This window comes from Colletotrichum navitas (genome assembly GCF_030913465.1).
Source record: "Colletotrichum navitas strain CBS 125086 chromosome Unknown LY79scaffold_101, whole genome shotgun sequence".
Lineage (NCBI taxonomy): Eukaryota > Fungi > Ascomycota > Sordariomycetes > Glomerellales > Glomerellaceae > Colletotrichum > Colletotrichum navitas.
In genome coordinates, this window is record NW_026850647.1 from 18,912 (window position 1) to 36,533 (window position 17,622).

At 56.4% G+C, this 17,622-nt stretch overlaps 8 protein-coding genes across 8 annotated transcripts; 4 read left to right on the forward strand and 4 right to left on the reverse strand.

The window, feature by feature from the left end:
- Positions 1-1,972: 1,972 nt before the first annotated feature.
- Positions 1,973-3,818, forward strand: LY79DRAFT_594182 (cytochrome P450; the record flags this gene model as incomplete). Its single annotated transcript, XM_060561660.1, has 5 exons — positions 1,973-2,102; positions 2,202-2,374; positions 2,455-2,698; positions 2,762-3,118; positions 3,190-3,818. The coding sequence occupies 5 exons, from the start codon at positions 1,973-1,975 to the stop codon at positions 3,816-3,818; spliced, it is 1,533 nt and encodes a 510-aa protein (XP_060408678.1).
- A 106-nt stretch (positions 3,819-3,924) lies between these two features.
- Positions 3,925-5,913, reverse strand: LY79DRAFT_569304 (family 28 glycosyl hydrolase). The gene is made up of 4 exons (XM_060559046.1): positions 5,171-5,913; positions 4,562-5,047; positions 4,299-4,505; positions 3,925-4,218 (listed from the first exon to the last, which is right to left on the reverse strand). The coding sequence occupies exons 1-4, from the start codon at positions 5,531-5,533 to the stop codon at positions 3,994-3,996; spliced, it is 1,281 nt and encodes a 426-aa protein (XP_060408679.1). The 5' UTR covers positions 5,534-5,913; the 3' UTR covers positions 3,925-3,993.
- Positions 5,672-6,436, forward strand: LY79DRAFT_38676 (uncharacterized protein). The gene has a single exon (XM_060552906.1). It carries the CDS (start codon positions 5,811-5,813, stop codon positions 6,321-6,323), a length of 513 nt encoding a protein of 170 aa, XP_060408680.1. The 5' UTR covers positions 5,672-5,810; the 3' UTR covers positions 6,324-6,436.
- Positions 6,437-6,467: 31 nt separating this feature from the next.
- On the reverse strand, positions 6,468-8,775 carry LY79DRAFT_569310 (pumilio-family RNA binding repeat domain-containing protein). Its single transcript, XM_060559047.1, has one exon. It carries the CDS (start codon positions 8,687-8,689, stop codon positions 6,551-6,553), a length of 2,139 nt encoding a protein of 712 aa, XP_060408681.1. The 5' UTR covers positions 8,690-8,775; the 3' UTR covers positions 6,468-6,550.
- Positions 8,776-9,429: 654 nt separating this feature from the next.
- LY79DRAFT_569312 (pyridoxal phosphate-dependent transferase) lies at positions 9,430-11,386 on the reverse strand. The gene is made up of 4 exons (XM_060559048.1): positions 11,292-11,386; positions 10,909-11,199; positions 10,812-10,856; positions 9,430-10,751 (listed from the first exon to the last, which is right to left on the reverse strand). Exons 1-4 carry the CDS (start codon positions 11,355-11,357, stop codon positions 9,624-9,626), a joined length of 1,530 nt encoding a protein of 509 aa, XP_060408682.1. The 5' UTR covers positions 11,358-11,386; the 3' UTR covers positions 9,430-9,623.
- A 495-nt stretch (positions 11,387-11,881) lies between these two features.
- On the forward strand, positions 11,882-12,721 carry LY79DRAFT_38701 (uncharacterized protein). The gene has a single exon (XM_060552908.1). It carries the CDS (start codon positions 11,993-11,995, stop codon positions 12,452-12,454), a length of 462 nt encoding a protein of 153 aa, XP_060408683.1. The 5' UTR covers positions 11,882-11,992; the 3' UTR covers positions 12,455-12,721.
- Positions 12,722-14,350: 1,629 nt separating this feature from the next.
- On the reverse strand, positions 14,351-15,099 carry LY79DRAFT_569316 (uncharacterized protein). The gene is made up of 2 exons (XM_060559049.1): positions 14,815-15,099; positions 14,351-14,759 (listed from the first exon to the last, which is right to left on the reverse strand). Exons 1-2 carry the CDS (start codon positions 15,065-15,067, stop codon positions 14,740-14,742), a joined length of 273 nt encoding a protein of 90 aa, XP_060408684.1. The 5' UTR covers positions 15,068-15,099; the 3' UTR covers positions 14,351-14,739.
- Positions 15,100-16,825: 1,726 nt separating this feature from the next.
- Positions 16,826-17,620, forward strand: LY79DRAFT_526565 (ras family protein; the record flags this gene model as incomplete). The annotated part of the gene is made up of 1 exon (XM_060555849.1): positions 16,826-17,620. One exon carries the CDS (start codon positions 16,826-16,828, stop codon positions 17,618-17,620), a length of 795 nt encoding a protein of 264 aa, XP_060408685.1.
- Between the last annotated feature and the right edge of the window lie 2 nt (positions 17,621-17,622).

The following is a 17,622-nucleotide window of genomic DNA, read 5'->3' on the forward strand; positions in this document are numbered from 1 at the left end:
GGGGTGCTCGGTTTGAATCAAAAACAAAACCCCTCACGGCTCATCCAGCCAGTTTCGCAACTCTAACTTCTATTTATTTTTCAACCCATGGGTGCACGGACCCCCCTGTTAGAGAAACGTATAGGAGGCGCCCTGTACCCCTAACAGGGCGCACATTTCCGAGAAATCCCTCAACACATCTGTCCTTAACACTACCACTTCAGGACCCTTTTCCCTTTGATCACAACACATCATCAATCAGATGCATCCTACATCAAGCGATTTATAAAAGCTACTTCTAGGGCCTGATCGGCAACGGTGGGAATGTTGGATAACGCGCCAACTTGGATAACGTGAGGGGAAATATTAGTCAGAAACCGAATAAATGCAGCGCTAGGCCAAAAAAGGCCCCTTTTTCATCAGCAGAGTTCGCCCATGAGAAACCTTGCTATTTTAACACGTACCTTAATAAAAATAACTTTTCTGCTGCCCAAAAGAGGGGAAATATCAGATAACTGCCCTGCCGCTACATATTTTGTTATAAGGTCCTCACGAGGTGCTTATAAGCTATCTAACACTTGGGTATAATAATGACTAAGCAAGGGTTAGGGTTATATATTATAAAAGTGTAATAAAAATTCGTTTTATTAACTTTTTAAAATCAGGGTTAGGGTTACAGGGATAGTATGGTACATCCTGCCGAGTTAAGTAAGGTTTAACTTAATGCGCTTACATAAGCAGTAGGTACTCCTTATTCGAGGTACGGGCTGTTATCCAACTTCGCCGCCGTTGGCGATCAGAGCCCTAGAGAGTTTAGGCTAATGCAATAAATATACACTTTATGTAGCCCTATGCAGCTATAACTAGCTGCCCTAGGTTTTTCTCCCTCTGTGGTTTTCCCTAGGATAGCCCCTGAATAGGCAGAAACTAAAGTAATTAGTATTAGATACTTGTTAGTACTGGTTAGGAAGGGGTAAGGGAATCTGGCCGGGTGGAGGGTATCTTGGAATAATAGGCAGGAACAAAAGGCCTAAGGCGGGCTGGTGGTTTATTAGGAAGGGATATCTAGAAGGAAGGAATAGACTGATTGAGCCTGTGGGCACTTTAACGGTATAGACGGTATCACTAGTTTGAAATTTCCTAGGCACGGTGGGCTTATGTAAGCTAGCTACCCTAGGCGTCCTTTGTCCTTTTCAGGAACGCCACAGACGTTAAATACAACAACAACAACAACAACAACAACAACAACAACAACAACAACAACAACAATCCAGCCAGTTTCGAATGAATTGGTATCTTTTCTCTTCCCATTGGCTACGTAACATCTTTGCATGAAGATATGGCGAGAAGATATGCATTGCAACAGTGACGGTGCAACATATTGTCAGCTGAACTGACAGATCATCATCCTCAGCGGCGTTCCACGAAAGAGTATAAGCAGCCAAAGCCCTTTCCTTATGTGTTGAGGAATGAGGCGCAGACTGCCCAGAGCGAATGGAAAGATCGTCTTGTTATCGGTCCGAAGCAGTTGCCAGCCCCGCCAGAATTCACATGCTTGTGCGGTTGCCGAATCACATACTCAGCGTCGTGTCACTCATTACCTTTCGACCTATTAAGCGACCTTAGTATGCACGACCCCTCTCTCCCCGGTCAAAAAACCCCGCGATACCGTTGTAATACAACAGGCTGGGCATTCGAATCAAAAGGCTCTTGATGATAAACTGGTGAGGCTGTGGCAACGAACGGCCGGCAGCTGATCTGGCATGCCACAGCCGGTCCCAATCCTCCTGTAGTCATTCCAGGCAATCCGTCTACAGAACTCGAGATAACCATTTAAATGCTAGCTGTTTCCAAACCTAAGTTTCCATTTGATCCCTCAAGTTTCTGCAATTGACAAAACACCGTACGGCGCTTGCGCTACTCTCACGACATGTCCGAGACAGTAGGATCATTGCATTTTCCCCACAACGAGACGTCGCCCAATCGGCGTCCTATGTTGGCAAGCGATATATCGCAAAAGATGGAGGTCGTGCTCTTGGTTCCTATCGTCGGCTGTTTCCTCTGGTTCCTCGCTTCCTGGCAGGCCTCTCCGTTAAAGAAATTTCCGGGGCCAGTCCTAGCAGGTGAGATTTGTGCCGCCCATTCCACGAGCTTTCCCTCTTCCCATATGTACAACTCGGTGGAGATGCTATGATGTTATTCCGACTCCTGACGCACGTTAGGATGGACAAACTTGTGGCGCTTGTGGCAAGTCATTTCCGCCGATTACGCTCCGCGGGTCAAAAGACTTCACGAGAAGCACGGCCCAGTCGTGCGTATTGGACCTAACCTGCTGGACATTGACTATCCGGAGCTGGCCAAAGTCATCTATGGCACCGACAGCAAATGGAAAAAGGTGGGTTGCTTGCATATCGAAGGAGGGGACAATGACTGCCTATCACCGGCCCCCCTGCTGACGCCACACGGCTCTTCCAGTCCGACTTTTACAAGAACAGTAGCACCATCATCGATGGCAAGATCAAGTACCATGTATTTAGCGAGACCAACAACGCCGAGCACGCCCGGCTCAAAAGACCCGTCGTGCGCCACTACTCAGTGTCTAGTGTGCTGGCCATGGAGCCGCTCATGGACAAGAGCATTGCCGAGCTCTGCGACCACCTCGAGCGTCGCTTCGTCGACACTGGCGAGCCCTGCGTGTTTGGGGACTGGCTGTCTTACTGTGCGTCGCCGGGCTGCAGGGTTCTGGGAAACGTGTTCGTTCGCTGATCAAATGACCGCGCAGACGCATGGGACGTCGTGGGCTTCGTCACCTTCGGCAGGAAGTTCGGCTACATGGACAAGGGCTGGGACTTTGACGGCACCTTAGCCATCGGGGACCAGACGATCGACTACTTCAGCATGTGCGGACAGATGCCATGGATGGATTACTTGCTGGACAAGAACCCTGTCTACCACCTCGGGCCACCCAATCTCTCCAACGTCACCCGCATCGCGGTTGAGAGCCTCACGGCGCGGCTGAAGGGCGAAGACGGTTTCAACCCCGGGAAGCCAGACTTTCTGCAGTACTTTGTCAACTCCAAGGAGACACATCCGGAAATCGTCGACAAAGGCACTATTATTGGATATCTACTTCTCAACTGTAAGTCCTTCTTGGAATTCCCAGGCTCAGTGGCGGCGAGCAGGGTAAACAGCAGTTTGACACGGGTACAGTGCTAGCCGGGGCCGATACGACCGCCACCACCATGCGCGCGCTCTTCTACCACTGCCTCAAGAACCCCCGCATCTGGGAGCGACTGGAGTCCGAGATCGTCGCCAACATCCCCGGCGACGAGCCGGCGCCGCACACGACTGCTCGCGCGCTTCCCTACCTCGAAGCCGTCTGCCGCGAAACATTACGGTACCACCCGGCCGTCGCCATGACGATGGAGCGCGTCGTCCCCGAGGGCGGCCTCGCCCTCCCGGATGGATCGGTGGTCCCGGGTGGTTCCCTTGTCGGCATGAACCCCTACATCGTGGGGCGCAACAAGAGCGTCTACGGGGAGGACGCGGACGAATTCCGCCCGGAGCGGTGGTTGCGGCAGGATTCCGAAGATGGCGAGGCTTACAAGTTTCGCATGCGGCAGTGGAACGCGGCCGATATTGTCTTTGGCGGCGGCTCGCGCATCTGTCTTGGGCGGAACCTGGGTATGCTGGAACTCCACAAGATCGTGCCGTCCCTGATCTCGAGATTTGAGATCCAGCTGGTGGACCCTGAAGAGAAATTGTGGACGAGCTCGCGATGGTTCTATCGGACAAAGGGCATCACTTGCCGCTTGAGCCGAAGGACGCATAAGGTCTGAGGAGCTCGCGAGCCATGGTCACCAGACAGGATGAGCCAGACCTAGATATCCCAGCAGGTTCTTATATCGATGTCCCCTCGTATAAAAAACAGACGCTCTTTGGAATGAATACCACTTGACTATGACGAGCTCTATGTTACTGCGCTGGAATCCACGCTATACCACCAGACAGCCATCAGCGCGAAATGATGTAATACGTGCCATTGGCGCACTCGAATCCCAAGTTGGGGTTCAGATCGGGAGCCGCATTCATGCAGATGACTTTTGGCACTGTCCTACTCTGCGGATCAATCCTGATGTTCCTCGTCTGGAAGCCCCTGCAAGACTTCCCATCACTGCATCCAATGACGACGGCTTCCGTGTGTGTAAGATTCACGAGACCCGAATTGTACCAGTAAGGCTATTTATTGGCCACCGTTATTGGCATCAGCATTTCCCCCCTTTCCGTATGAAAGAAGAGCGTAAATGGACAAGACTTACGTTAGTGGTGCAGGATCCATCGCCGGGGTTGTAGGTGTTGATGTTGCCCGAGAAGTGCTCCCAGGTGAAATCCTCCATCATGACGGACGAGCTGCTCGACCTGCTACAGCCCGGGCTTGCCTGGTTGTAGTAGGTTTGTGTAACGAATATGGGGAAGGTGACGTTGTCGACGCGGATGTTGCTCCACGTAATGTTCCTCGCCAGTCCCTACACCACGGATCAACAACCGCGCAGGTCGGTAGGACGGGGGCATGGTCCATTACCTTTCCTCTGATCCAGCTCTTGAAACGGGCGGCGTACAAGCCGCCCTGGACGGTGACGTCTTCGAAGCGGATATTCTGCACGTCGGCCGAGGCCGAGGCGTCGGAGCCCAGCGAGCCGACGCTCATGCCGTGCGTCTGGAAGCCGATGGTCGCCTGCTTGAACAGCACATTCCTTGCGCCGTCGCCGTTGAGGATCCTGCTGTTCGTGATGGTGACGTCGGTCGCGCCGACGCCGAACCCGTCCGTGTTGAAGGGGAAGCCGCCGCCCTCCTCGGACCGGGCGTCGACAACGGCGTCCGAGATGGAGATGTTGCTGCCCTCGATCGAGAAGCTCCAGCCGATGGGCTTCATGGACTTGGCGTTCCGCATCACGCCGTTGGTGATGTTGAACTGCATCAGGTGCGGGCTGTTGGGCGTGCCGGCCTCGCCGGGCCTGTTGAGGTCCCACCACGCCTGGCCGTACGACTTGATCCAGCCGGCGTCGGGCTGTTTTTGTGCGAAAGACCGCATGAGCGCGCGCTCGTTCTCCCTCCCACTATCCGCCGCCGAGGTGTCAAACGCGGGAGAGGAAGGGGAGAGGGTGGGGGGCGATCAAGGACGGGGACGTACCTCGGACGAGCCGATCCACTGCACATTGGTGCCGCCCAGCCGGAACCACGTGAGACGGCCGCCCTTGACCTCGACGAGTTTCTGCAGGGCGGGGATGTCGCGCGGCAGGCTCAGGTTGCCGTCGACGGTGATGACGACGTTGCTCAGCTTGGTGGCGACAACGGGCTCGTACGCCCTGTACTCGGCGCCGGCGGGGAAGATGATCTCGGCGTCGCTGGCGCACCTTGCGAAGGCGTCGGCGATGGCGGCCGCGTCCGACGTGGTCTCGCGGGACGCGGCGACGATGCATCTCCGGGGGAGGCACGCGGCCGCGCAGGCCGCGATGCAGAAGAACACCAGGGGCAGCAGGCTGAGGTGGTGCATCGTGTTCGTCGGGGCGAGAGCGAGACGATCTGACGCTGTACGGAAGGAGAGAACGGCCGGCGGGCGCCTCACGGAAGAAAGAGGCAAGGGGTATGAAAGGAGCTAGAACGAGCTGCCGGTGCCAAGACAGGGGTTATAGATGCCCAAGGACCTCGCTCTTGTCATGACACATCCTAGGAGAGCGTAAGGATGGCATCGGGTTCATCTCCGAGGGAAGGTTCTTATCGAACCACGCAAGTCGGCCGGGGAGGATTCCTGGCTGTCCGGGGTGGTGTAGATGAGGCCAGCATCGCATCAGAAGCGAGTATGGAGAGGTGGTCAAGCCAGGCCTAGGAGAGGCTCGATGATGGGGAATCAGAAACAAGTCGATTTGTCGGACGGGAGCTTAGGTAGGGGTTGGATGGGGGAAGGGTTCCCCGTCCGATCTATACTTTCCCGCAGCACGGACATCTATCGCGCCACGATGACTACGACCCCTCCGTGCCGGCTTCTTGTTGGGTCTGGACACGCCTTGGCCAGGACCAGGGCCCGACGGCCGGAGAGCCAGCTTACCCTGCGGCTTACATCACCTTGGAAGACTTCGTCTAAGCCAGAGCGTGCCAAACCGATGGAGGGGCAGCAACGGGCACACGCAGCCCATTCGCCTAGTCGCGTGCAACCGCTACGTAGACCGGCGGCCCCTTTCTACACGAGAAGACGAAGATGCGTCGCCGGGCAAGCGATTCAAGCAGAACCACATTGTCCAAACAAAAAGCAAGCCAAGGGTCATCCCGTGCCCTTGGGGGTCTGATGATTTCGCTTGTGTCAATGAGCTTCTCCAATGTCGCCCCCCCGCTTGGCGACGACGGAAACAAACCAACAGGGAAAAAACCCAATACAATATACAAATATGAAATTAGGATAAACCGTGCGTAATAAGCGGCGGGCGAGCTGGGACTGCGGATCAAGCTTGAATGGTCAGGGGTAAGATATTCGATTGGATCTCGATGGCGGGTATCATACGAAATAGCGCTCCATTCACTCCTTGTCCTCCTTCGCCGTCTCCCTGGGCGGCTGCCTCGGCTGCGGGCCCTTCTGCTGCTCCAGCTTCCTCCTCTCCCAGGGCTTCAGCTTCGTCTCCTCGGCCGGGCCGTCCACCTCCTTGGCCCACTTGACCCAGTCCGACCGCCTCGTCTTCCACATGTCCCCCTTCCACGTCCGCCACACGCTGCGCCCCATCCACGAGTCGCGCAGCGCCCGCTCGTGACCGGCGAGCGAGGCGATGATGGTCTGTTTGACGTGGAACGGCACGGAGCGGTCCGTGCCGCGCGAGGGGACCTCGACGATGGCGTTGACGACGTTGTGGCCGAACTGGGACTGCGCCAGCTCCGCGGCGTGCGGGGCGAGAGCGCCGACGAGGGCCTTGTGGAAGAACTCGTTCTGCGGCGCCGCGGGGCTGGCGAGGGCCGTCGTCAGAACGGTCGTCGACGCCATCGCCGTGGTCGCGAGCTTGACCAGGAGGTCGGGCGGCAGCGCGACGAGGGACTTCTGGGCCACCTTGGAGGCGTTGCCAGAGGTCTTCAGCATGGTTGAAACGAGGTGGCAGCCGTGGGCGGCGACGGCGGTCTTGTTCTGGGGCGACTGCTGGAACTGGTCCTTATCAGCGGACTCGTCCTCGACCAGGTGGCACAGTTTCAGGACCAGGTCCTTCGGGTTGGAGCCCAGTGCGTCGGTCAGCGCCCTCGTGAGGGCGCTCTTCTCCTCGTAGGCGCCGCGCGCCTCGCACCGCTCGAACAGGGTCTTGAGGACGTTATACCGCGCCTTGGACACCAGGAGGGGTACGGCGGGGATGATCTTCTTGACAGCCTCTACGAGGTCGTCCTTACTGAAGCGGTTCAGGACGCGGAGGGCGGGGTACGAGGCGATGTCGTTGCGGACGTACGTCGCGATGCGGTCGCCGAAGAAGTTGTGGGAGAGTGCTTTGAAGATCTTGCCGGGACAGTTGCTTATGAGGGTCTCCAGGAGGCGGGACCCGATCTGGTCGTAGACCATGCTGTTAACAAAGTCCGCCGCCTGCGAGGTTTCGTCGGCGAGGGACGCGGGGGCGTCGGGCAGCAGTCTGTACAGCAGGGTGTCCTTGCTCGCCGCCGCCGAACTTTTGTCGCTCTTGTGGTTCAGGGAGATGTCGAGCTCCAGCAAGAGCTGGAGGAGAGGGTTGCCGGTAGGATGTTTGGCCAGGACGCGCAGGGCGGTGAAGTCCATGCCGGCCACAGCGTCCTGGATGATCTTCTTTGTGGCCAGGGTGAAGGACTCGGGGACGGCTCTCAGCTGGTGGGTGAGCTCGTCCGAGGCACCGGTGGCCCCCTGGACGGAGATGTACTCCTTCTTCTTGCTCTTCAGCAGCGACTTTGTGGACGAGTCGTCCAGCGGGCGGCCCGACAGAACAACCAAGAGCACACGTAGAGTGTGTGATCCGAAACGGTCTGTGAGGAGGAAGCCCATGTGCTGCTCAAACTCGTCCAGCGTCATGAGAAAGAGGTTTTCCATGGTGTTGTCCGGCTCGGCGTCCTCCTCGACCTCCATCTCGTCAAGGTTGCCCTCGGTCTCCGGCACGATCCCGCCCAGCTCCTGCGTCACGATGGGCGCCGATTCGAGGAACAGTTTCTCGCAGCAGTGGCTGGCGAAGCGGTGCTGGACGAGCGACAGGAAGTGGCCGGCAAAGGCGTTGAAGATCTGCTTCTTCTGCCTCGTGTTTGAGAGAAGAATCAGGCGCTCCATCAGGCGCGACAACGATTGGCTGCTGGCCAGCTTCAGCTCCTTGCCCCGAGCCTCCTTGTAGACGTTTTGCAAAAAGACGTGGCGCTCCTCGGGGGAGGGGAATTGGTTCAGCTCGAGCAGCTCGTCGGCGCGGCGGAAGTATTCCTGCTCCTCGTCCGCGAGCATGCCAAAGAATTCCTTCTCAGGGCCGTTGCCGCGGAACGACTGCGGGTGGTCGCCCGCATCGTTGAACGCATGCTGCTGAATGTCCTCGTCCTCATCCCGGTCTTCGCCATCGACCCGTCTCCGCTTGGACTGGTGTTCGTCGTGGTTCTCCTCGTGGCTTTCCCCATGCGTCTCCCTCCTCTTCTTCTTCCGCTCGTCGCGAATGGCTTGTCGTTTCGTTCTTGGCTTCGGCATCGTGACTGGAGGTTGAATTGGTGCAGGGTGCAACTTTGAGTTGTGGAGGAACGGTACGGCAGTGGACTCGTCGCAGTGAAGACGACTCTGAACACTGGAACTGAAAAAAAAGAAAAAAAGAAAAAACCTTTTGCTTATCTTATCATTTATCTTATCACCATTCTGCCCCACTGTCCAACGAGTGATCAGACAAGCTGATATTGTCCCCCCCCCTGTCAACCCGAGAGTACCGTGCACAATAACAGCGATAAACCTCATATCCTAAAGGCTTCAGGTTCAAATCCAGTTTTCTTAGATTTTTAGGTTCTAGAACGGCTCCACCAAGAAGGGTCGGAATAGTACAATGTACTAACCTACCCTGTTTCCTATGCTGCGCTCTGGGTTGGGACCCTTTTGCCTCTATTTTTTTACTAAGATAGTTGTGTTATCACTAAATCCACTGTCTGCTGAGGTTTATTGTGCACGGTACTCTCGGGTTGACAGGGGGGGGGGGCATTGTCAGCTTGTGTGTACGGATATACTCGTCCAAACTCCTGTCCACCCGCTAAGTAGACAGGCCCCTCCCCTGTTTGATGGAGTCTCTCTCCCCTTCTTATTGCACCAGCTGACTTTGAAAGAGAGAGAGAGAGAGAGCATATTCACCTGCTGGTCCGTTCGGTATCAAACTTTCTACATCGTTATATGCGATTTCTTGCCCTAATTTTACGGGATCACTTCTCAATTGAACTGGCAGATGATGCAAAAAAAAAAAAAAAAAAAAAAAAAAAGGCATAGCTTAGGAGATATTCGTGTGTAAATGTTCTCGGCTCAGTGTGGTCATACTCAAGCTGATGGCTCTCGGTATGTGTCTATCAGGTCATATATGTGCGTGTCTAATATCCGTGGCTCTCGTCATCTATTTCATCTGAAAGCATTCCACGACCGGCCAAAATTTCTACTCTGCGACCTCCTTACCGACCTCTTCCAGGGCCTTGAACAGCCCATCGACTGTTCCCTTGAGGGTCTGGCAGTTGACTACGACGCGGAAGAAGCTGCCCCGCTCGCCGGGGGCGTAGTCAATCATGAAGCCACGGCCGATGAGCTTCGCCACCATCTGGCTGGTACGCTTGGTGTTCGTCTCGGCGTCCTCGGCGAGCTGGCCACCTGGTGCGTAGTAGAAGCAGACCTGCAGGCAGGGCGGCGGGTTCGACGAGACGAGGACAAAGTTGGCGCTTCGCTCGACCAGCGTCGCGAGGTGCTCGGCCAGGGAGAAGGCGTGGTCGATCTGCCGCTCGAACCCGCCGGCGCCGTAGTAGATCCAGGCCAGGGCCAGCTTAAGGCTGTCGGCCCTGCGGCCGCACTGGAGGGTCAGGTCGGCCAGGTCCCACACGTCGTCGGTCTCGTCCACGTTGTGGAACAGGTAGCCCGCCGGCAGGGTGTTGGCCTTGTGGAACACCCTCTCGTCGGGCGTGAGGAGGAACGAGCACGTCACCGGCACGTTCATCATCTTGTGCGGGTTGACCGTCAGCGAGTCGGCCAGGTGCGAGCCCCTCAGCTTCGACCTCTGCGCCGCCGAGAAGACGGCCGAGCCTCCCCAGCTCGCGTCGATGTGGAACCACAGGTTGAACTCCTTGCAGATGGCCGCGATCTCCTCGAACGGGTCGTACGAGCCCATGACCGTCGTCCCGGCCGTCGAGTTGACGTACAGCGGCGTCTTGCCCTCCGCCTTGGCGCGGACGACCAGCTCGCGGAGGGCCTCGGGAATCATGCGCCCGGCGGAGTCGATCGGAACCGCCCAGACGCTCGACGCGCCGAGCCCGCAGGCCAGGGCGCTCTTCTCGACCGAGTAGTGGCCGTGCACGCTGGTGAAGACAACAAAGTCGTGCAAGCCGTTCCCCAAGGCCTTTGTCTCCGGGTAGAGGGCGCTGCGGGCGACGACGAGGGACGTCAGATTGGACGAGCTTCCGCCCTGGCAGGTGACGCCGCCGGCCCGGGGCCCGTCGAAGCCGAACAGGTTCGCAAACTTTCGAGCCGTGACCTTCTCGATGATGCTGAGCGCAGGCGAGACTTGATAGACGTGGCTCTATCGCGGGTTCAGTCAGTATAATGGCCCTGACGAGATGGAGATGAAGAGACAACTTACATTGGTGTTCAGAACAGAGAGGACGAGATCGGAGACAACGCCAACCTATGCAGCAGATCAGCTCAGCTCTCGGCAGGTTTAGATGGTGCCGACATACCGGAGTGTTGCTTGCGTACAGCTTGTCCATGAAGCCCTGGTCCCAGGTGTTCACACTGTAGCTCAGGATCTTCTGCACGATGTCGAGCAGGCCGTCCTTCCCGAGGCCGTCGCCCTCGGGGAGGGAGAACTTGAGCTTCTCGGCCAGCGCAGCGGGCTTGTGAGCGTCGACCAAGACGTTGCGCGGGACCCCTTGGATGTCGACCGAGGTGTTGCCGCTGGGTTTCTGGCCGGCGGCCTCGTCGGCCACCCTGACGTAGGGGACGATCAGAGCCTTAACAGCGTCGAGTAGCTGCAGGCAGGGGAAGAAGGGGGAGACATGTCAGTCAGACGCATCGGATGCAGGAAGTGTGCACCGCCCACTTACACCACCAGGATACTTACATCCTCGACTTCTTCGGCTCTTTTGAGAGTTGAAGGGGCGGCATGGTGCCCGTTTGTGCCGTTCATGGTGACTTCGCAAATGTAAATGTTAGAGTTCGCCCCACTAGACGAAGAAAAAGATTAAAAAAAAAAACCACTTTAAAAAAACTTCAGGAAACCCCGCCGGGATGGACTAACTATCGGCAAAGATAATTTCCCCCTACTTTGCGGCGTTACAGGAAACTTCTCGGCCAATCCGATATAAGCTCCGGACTTTTTCTGTCTTGAATTGATTGCCCTGACTGTCGTCTCCCGGGTGAGTCAGTCGCTGGTGAGGAAATTCTTCAACGGCCGGCCGTGGCACGTCCCCGATGACGGCGCGTCGGAGCAAAGTGGCGTGAACCCCCCTCGGCTGGGGAGGGAGGGGCAGACGGGCTAGCCGCTCTCGCCGCCGGGGAGCCGACGGATTTGATAATCAACGGTCGTTTTCTCCCAACCATCGATGCATTGCCGGGCCACAACCAGCGATTGCGCCATCGTCCCCTGTTTTTCTGGTTCTCGGCCGTGCACAAAGAGCTCGTCGGACGACAAAGGCGTCAAATCCAACCTGGGTTCCCGAGGGCCGCGCGAATCTACGGCAGGAATGAGTGTGCAGCGCAGCGCAATCAATCAGCCAATCCATCGACCCCATCCAAACCCCGTCCCAAGCCCTCGGGTCAGCCATGTCTTACTCACCGCAAGTGCCGGCCGAAGGGGCCGATGGCCCCTCTTTCCGAGGCCGCGAGAAGAACTCATTTCACCTGCCGAATGCGCCGGGAAGGGCTACACGAATCGAGCGTGTTGGAACCGCTCGCAGGCTTTGCAATCAGCGTAATGTCTCCCTGCTAGTGTTGGCCCCCGCTGTTCCTCCACCCACACGGACCGACGATGCAAACGTCCTTGTCATCAACCGGCGACAGGCTTTTTTTGGGTCCATTGGGCGCATTAAACAGCCCGGAAATGGCGTGGAAGGGCACGGCGAATACCGTGCGCGGCAAATATTGACGCTGCCACGGGGCTACGTACTATATGTAGATGTAGATGCGATGTGGGCGTTTTGGGCAACCAGGCCCCGTCCGTGCGCGTCTATTTGGGGAGAGATACTCGTCCAAGCCTTTTTTTTTTATTTCTTTTTTTTTCTATAATTCATTTAAGTGATGAGTGGGAAAGAGCCGCGGAGTCTGTGGATCGTCATTTCTTGGATTTAATTCTGTAAATGAAGAAGGAGGGGGGAGCTCGGGCCCTTGGGGAAAAGGTCGTCGTCGGAACTGTATGTCACGAGGCGCTCAACATCTATCCGCCCTATGTTTTATTTTTGGGAAGGGACGAACCGAGAGCCGGGCGTAGGGTGAAGAAGGAGAGCCAACAGGCAGGCGGCATTCATTTTGAATGAAGTGCCACGGGGGGGGGGGGGGGGGGTGTTCACGGCATCATCCTCTCTCCCTCCCGCCATAGACCGACCGGTCCCTTAACGGCTTCTGTAAAATGGTCAAGTGATGGACGACAGACGTGATGGATGTCGGCAGATAAGACTTGACGTCGTGTTGAAACGGGCTTTGTCATCGCCACCGCCGTCGGGGCATTGGCACAGATGAGGCTCTTGCAAAGACAATCAAGAGGGGAGAAGGCGAGAAATAAATTAAATAAAAACGAGTAGGGGTTTGCAGTCGCTGTGCCCCTCCCCGCGGATGCACATGCCCTGGTTGCCGCTGCAGCCTTTCCATCCCCCCCCTTTTGCTGCATGTCAGACGGCGCGAGCGCGGGACGTACCTTGACGCGCCACGTATCCGTACCTAGGCTCTGCACTACCAGTACCTACATACATACGTCTGGGTATCAAGCTACGTAAGGTAAGGTAAGGCAAGGCAAGGCAGGTAAGGTAAGGGCCGTAAGGCAACGTGCCTTGGCTTGCGGGGCGACCACGAGGGAACCCCGTTTGCTACAGGCCGATGCCGGAAGACACACGTGGTATCATGTTCAGCGGCGGACAAGAGGACACAGAATGCCCCAGAAAGGATGGGAGGGGATGACGGACGAGACAGCGACGTCTCACCTCGGTTGTCTTGTTTCTCCCGGAAGCTGAAGGACCGGATACGGAGCCCAGCTTCTGGTTAACCAAGCGACCATGAGGACCAAAAGACCCAAAGGGCTTAAACATAGGCGTCCATGGCATCCGCGCTGAAGACATCCATTCATTCATTCATTCATTCATTCATTCATTCATTCATCCGTCATTCCTGCAGAGCAAGAGCAGGCTTGCATTGCATATCATGTCCACACGGAATCGGCTCTTGAGGAAAGGGGAAAAAAATAGAAAATAAAGCAAAAAAAAAAAAAAATAGAAATCAAAAAATTGGTAAAAAGACGTTGCCGTTCGGAAGGGCATCAACGCCACCAACGCCCATTGGGGGGGGAGCAAGCTGCGTGTTTCAACCGGCTAGGCGGAATGGGGAAAGGGGGTGGTGTTTGGGGGGGGGGGGGGGTCTCATCGGCGGGTAATTCCTGTTTCCTGGCCTCGGCTCCTCCTGAGATTCCCCTTCAGGTGGTCACGGACGATCATCTGCCTCACCCGGAGGGGGGGGAAAGGAGTGGTTGAGGAGGTTAAAGACTTTTGCATCATCGCCCACCTGGCGCACCCAGCCCATCCCAGCTCACCCCCAAATAGTACACAGCCGGCGTTCAGTCTCGTGCTGCCATCATTGCAAATCAGTGTCATGCCGCGAAAGGGGGGGGGGGGGGGGGGGGGTTCTCTCCCCTACCCACGGCCATTCCGAAAAGAATATCCCGTCCGGTAGGTAATATACACTATATAGGACGGATGCTATGGGAAAACGGTTCGATTTTGATCATTTGGTCGATTAGGAGGTGCCATCGTGACGGTTCGATGCTGGCGCTCAGATCCTCCCCCCTTGGCCCGCCTATCAATAGCAAGAACACTAACGCGCGTGCGTTTCTCTCTCTATCACTTTTCTGTCCACACCGTCTCCCATCTCTCCATCTCTTGTCTTGTGGTGGCAACTCTCCACCCCCCCCCACCCCCGGTCGCCGCACTGACAGTGATACCGGGCAAGCAGCCAGCATCTTTGACATGGCATACTTCCGTATAGATAGGTAGGTTCGTTCGGTTTGTTCATCATCACATGACTTGCATATTTCCTCACATTTGGCACCCCGCGACGTCAAACACACGAGACCATTCATTCTGCAAAGTGGCCGACGGCCGCAACGTCTGGGAAAAGAGGAGCCGCGCAGCACTGGACATGTTCATCGAAACTCCTGTTGCCGTCTAACAAGCTTCATCCCTCCCCTCGTTCCCCTCGTTCTCCTCCCATCATTTCCCAGAAAGAGGGGACCACGAGGCTCGAGCATCCGTCCCATTTCTCTTAAGGTGGGCGGGCCTGTAAACATCACCCATCCCGTCCATACCCACCTACAGCAAGCTAGCTACCAGTAAGTAACCCTATGCTCTCTCCCTCTCCGGCCCCAGATGCCGACAAATGAGAAGACCAATAAGATACAGTAATCAAGGAAGGGGAAAAAAAAAACCAACAAGAAAGGCGGAGCAACACCAGCCAGGGAGAAGGACAGACAAGAAGAAAGAAGGAAAGAAAGAACGGGAACAAAATAGCAACAGCCATTTCCCCTGGTCTTGTCTGGTCTGGCCGGTATTGCTTTTCCAATCTTATACCCTGCCTGTCTCGTGTCCCCTCCGTCGAGGAGCTGGAGGAGCAAGTGCAGTGTGTCCGACTTGACTGCATAACTGACTGAATAATTGACTGATTAACTCGGTCACTGAGAAGGGGGGGGGGGAGGGGAGGCAGTGTCGACTCTACGGATACTTCCCTCAGCATCACTACAATCTACTACCAAATACTACGTTACGCATCTTCCTCACCTCCTCTTCGGACTTTTTCATGCCCTTCCCGCCCCCAAAAAAGGGGTCCATGTCCATGTTCATCAATCAATCCAGCCTGTCCTCCCATTCACACTCGCCCTCCTTTCCCCTTGGTGCCCAGTCTCGTCATCCCGACACTACCCTGGTACCTCCCCTACACGGATACCTAACTAAACCTACGAATCCAATCCAATCCGATCCCACCACCACCACCATCATCGTTCGATCAACCTCGACCTTTCCCACACACACACACACACACACACAACCCCGTGCACATACTTACATACAATACCACACTTATAGTGTGTACATATACGCAAAGCCACCCACCCCACCCGCACCCCCACCTCATCATCCACGCCTTACCTGCAGGTATAACAAATCCCAGCACACCGTCATCACATCATTAGGTATATCCGGCTAGCTCAGCCAACATCATCCATCTCCCTCACACCTCCTCATCTGCACTCCCAAACCATCCATCTAATTATCCATCTGTCGCCCGCATCTGCACGCTACCTACCTACGCTGGCTTACCTAGGTAGTTGGACGCGATTGACCAACGAAATCCTCTCATCCTCTTCTCCCCTTTCACCCCCCTCCTTCCCCTGCGCAAGCTTCCCTCTCCCACAACAAAAGCAAGTGGTTTGTTTCACCCGCTCCTCATATACAGAGGAAGCCCTTTCAAAACTATTTGCGTCCACCACCACCCCAAGTGGCGTTCTGATCCGCTTTCCCACTGCAACGCCTCCATCTCTCGCGCGCCGCCAACCCAACGGGCCGAATATCCTCAACGTTAATCTCCAAATACAACCTCCAACCTCCGACCTCCCGACGACCAAATCTCCAATACCACATCAACTCAACACCGTCCGTCGCGAGCAACACAACCACACCCGCGTCACGACGCAGACCGCGTCAGAGAAGCTGCTGGAACAACACCACACGGACGCACCCACTTACTCACTCACCCACGCGACTCCTGCATCGTTTTCCTTCTCTTCCATCCATCTCGCGCTACTATTACACGCAGTCCCAAACGGACGATCCTTCTTCTTTTTTTTTCTTTTCTTTTTTTTTTTTTTTTTGGAGGCCGCTCCCGCCAACCTGACGCCACAACCCTTCTTTTCTTTTTCTTGATTTAATCCTGGTTCGGACTAGTAGTAACAAGGTCAAACCGTGCCCGCGTGGTCTGAGAGCCAAAACGAAGCGAAGTAACAGCCGCAGCACCACCACCTACCACCTAAAAAAAAGGGTTGTCCGTCTCTTATCTGACCTCGCCTACCTTTTTGTTGCCCGACTGGTCATTCTTTCCATATTTAACTTTCACTCCACGTGTGTTGACCCCTCCGTAAAAGCTTGGTGTCCTCCTGGGAACACCTCGCGGGGACCTACTCATATTCCGCTACCCTCGATCTCGCTTCGCTCAACATCCATCGTGGAGTTTACGTCGCAAACCAACCGAGTCCAAAGTCCGACGCTCACAATTCCCAAACGGTTACACGCGACGCGTCACGACACACACCCGAGGACGACCTGCACCACCGCCGACATCGATCCCTGCAACTGAGCTCGCCTCCGAGATTACGAGGGAAATCAAACCAACATCCATCTCACAATGTCAACCTCTCAGCAACCCCCGGTACCAATCTCAATCACCATCTGCGGCGATGGCGGCTGCGGAAAGTCCTCCATCACCCTCCGCCTCGTACGCTCGCAGTGGACCTCCGAATACGACCCCACCATCGAGGACTCGTACTCCATCACCCGCAAGATCGACGGCCAGAACTACCACCTGTCGCTGACGGACACGGCCGGCCAGGAGGAATACCGCGGCATGTGGGCCTCGTCCAACCTCGGCGCCGACGCCTTCCTGCTCGTTTACGACATCACCTCATGCGACTCCCTCGACGCCCTCCAGTACTTCAACGACCTGATCGACATGGAGGCCGAGACCCGCCTCGACAACGCCGACCGCGCAAAGCGTGCCGGCCTCACCCCTGCCTCGTACCGCGACACGGTCTCGGTGGCGCCGGGCGCCAAGACCGTCCCGCCCGTCAAGATCGTCGCCGGCAACAAGTGCGACCTACAGGAGTCCCGCGAAGTGTCCGCCGCCCTGGGCCTCGACTGGGCGCGCCGGCACGGGTGCGGCTTCATGGAGACGAGCGCGCGGCTCGAGGTCAACATCGAGGAGACCTTCGCCCTCATCGTCCGGCGCGTGGTCGAGGCCCGGCGGATGGCCGAGCTGGGCGTCAACGAGAACATGGAGATGGACCGCCGCGGCATGACGAAGCCCCTGAGCCCCTTGCCCGCAGGCAGCGAGAACGAGAAGCACGGCTCGGGCGTACGGGACTCGAGTCGCAGCGGCAAGACTAGCATGGGGTCGATATGGAGGAAGCTTCGGTGCTGGTGAGC

Bases quoted from the DNA above. Each gene is read 5' to 3' on its own strand.
- LY79DRAFT_569304 (XM_060559046.1), bottom strand. From the start codon at position 5,533: ATGCACCACCTCAGCCTGCTGCCCCTGGTGTTCTTCTGCATCGCGGCC. The intron at 5,048-5,170 runs GTACGTCCCCGT...GCACAAAAACAG, and splicing joins AGTGGATCGGCTCGTCCGAG to CCCGACGCCGGCTGGATCAA. The intron at 4,219-4,298 runs GTAAGTCTTGTC...GCCAATAAATAG, and splicing joins ATGGATCCTGCACCACTAAC to CCTTACTGGTACAATTCGGG.
- LY79DRAFT_569310 (XM_060559047.1), bottom strand. From the start codon at position 8,689: ATGCCGAAGCCAAGAACGAAACGACAAGCCATTCGCGACGAGCGGAAG.
- LY79DRAFT_569312 (XM_060559048.1), bottom strand. From the start codon at position 11,357: ATGAACGGCACAAACGGGCACCATGCCGCCCCTTCAACTCTCAAAAGA. The intron at 11,200-11,291 runs GTAAGTATCCTG...CCCTGCCTGCAG, and splicing joins GAGCCGAAGAAGTCGAGGAT to CTACTCGACGCTGTTAAGGC. The intron at 10,857-10,908 runs GTATGTCGGCAC...TCTGCTGCATAG, and splicing joins TGTACGCAAGCAACACTCCG to GTTGGCGTTGTCTCCGATCT.
- LY79DRAFT_38701 (XM_060552908.1), top strand. From the start codon at position 11,993: ATGTCTTACTCACCGCAAGTGCCGGCCGAAGGGGCCGATGGCCCCTCT.
- LY79DRAFT_38676 (XM_060552906.1), top strand. From the start codon at position 5,811: ATGAGGCCAGCATCGCATCAGAAGCGAGTATGGAGAGGTGGTCAAGCC.
- LY79DRAFT_569316 (XM_060559049.1), bottom strand. From the start codon at position 15,067: ATGCAGTCAAGTCGGACACACTGCACTTGCTCCTCCAGCTCCTCGACG. The intron at 14,760-14,814 runs CTTCTCATTTGT...AGGGTTACTTAC, and splicing joins GATTACTGTATCTTATTGGT to TGGTAGCTAGCTTGCTGTAG.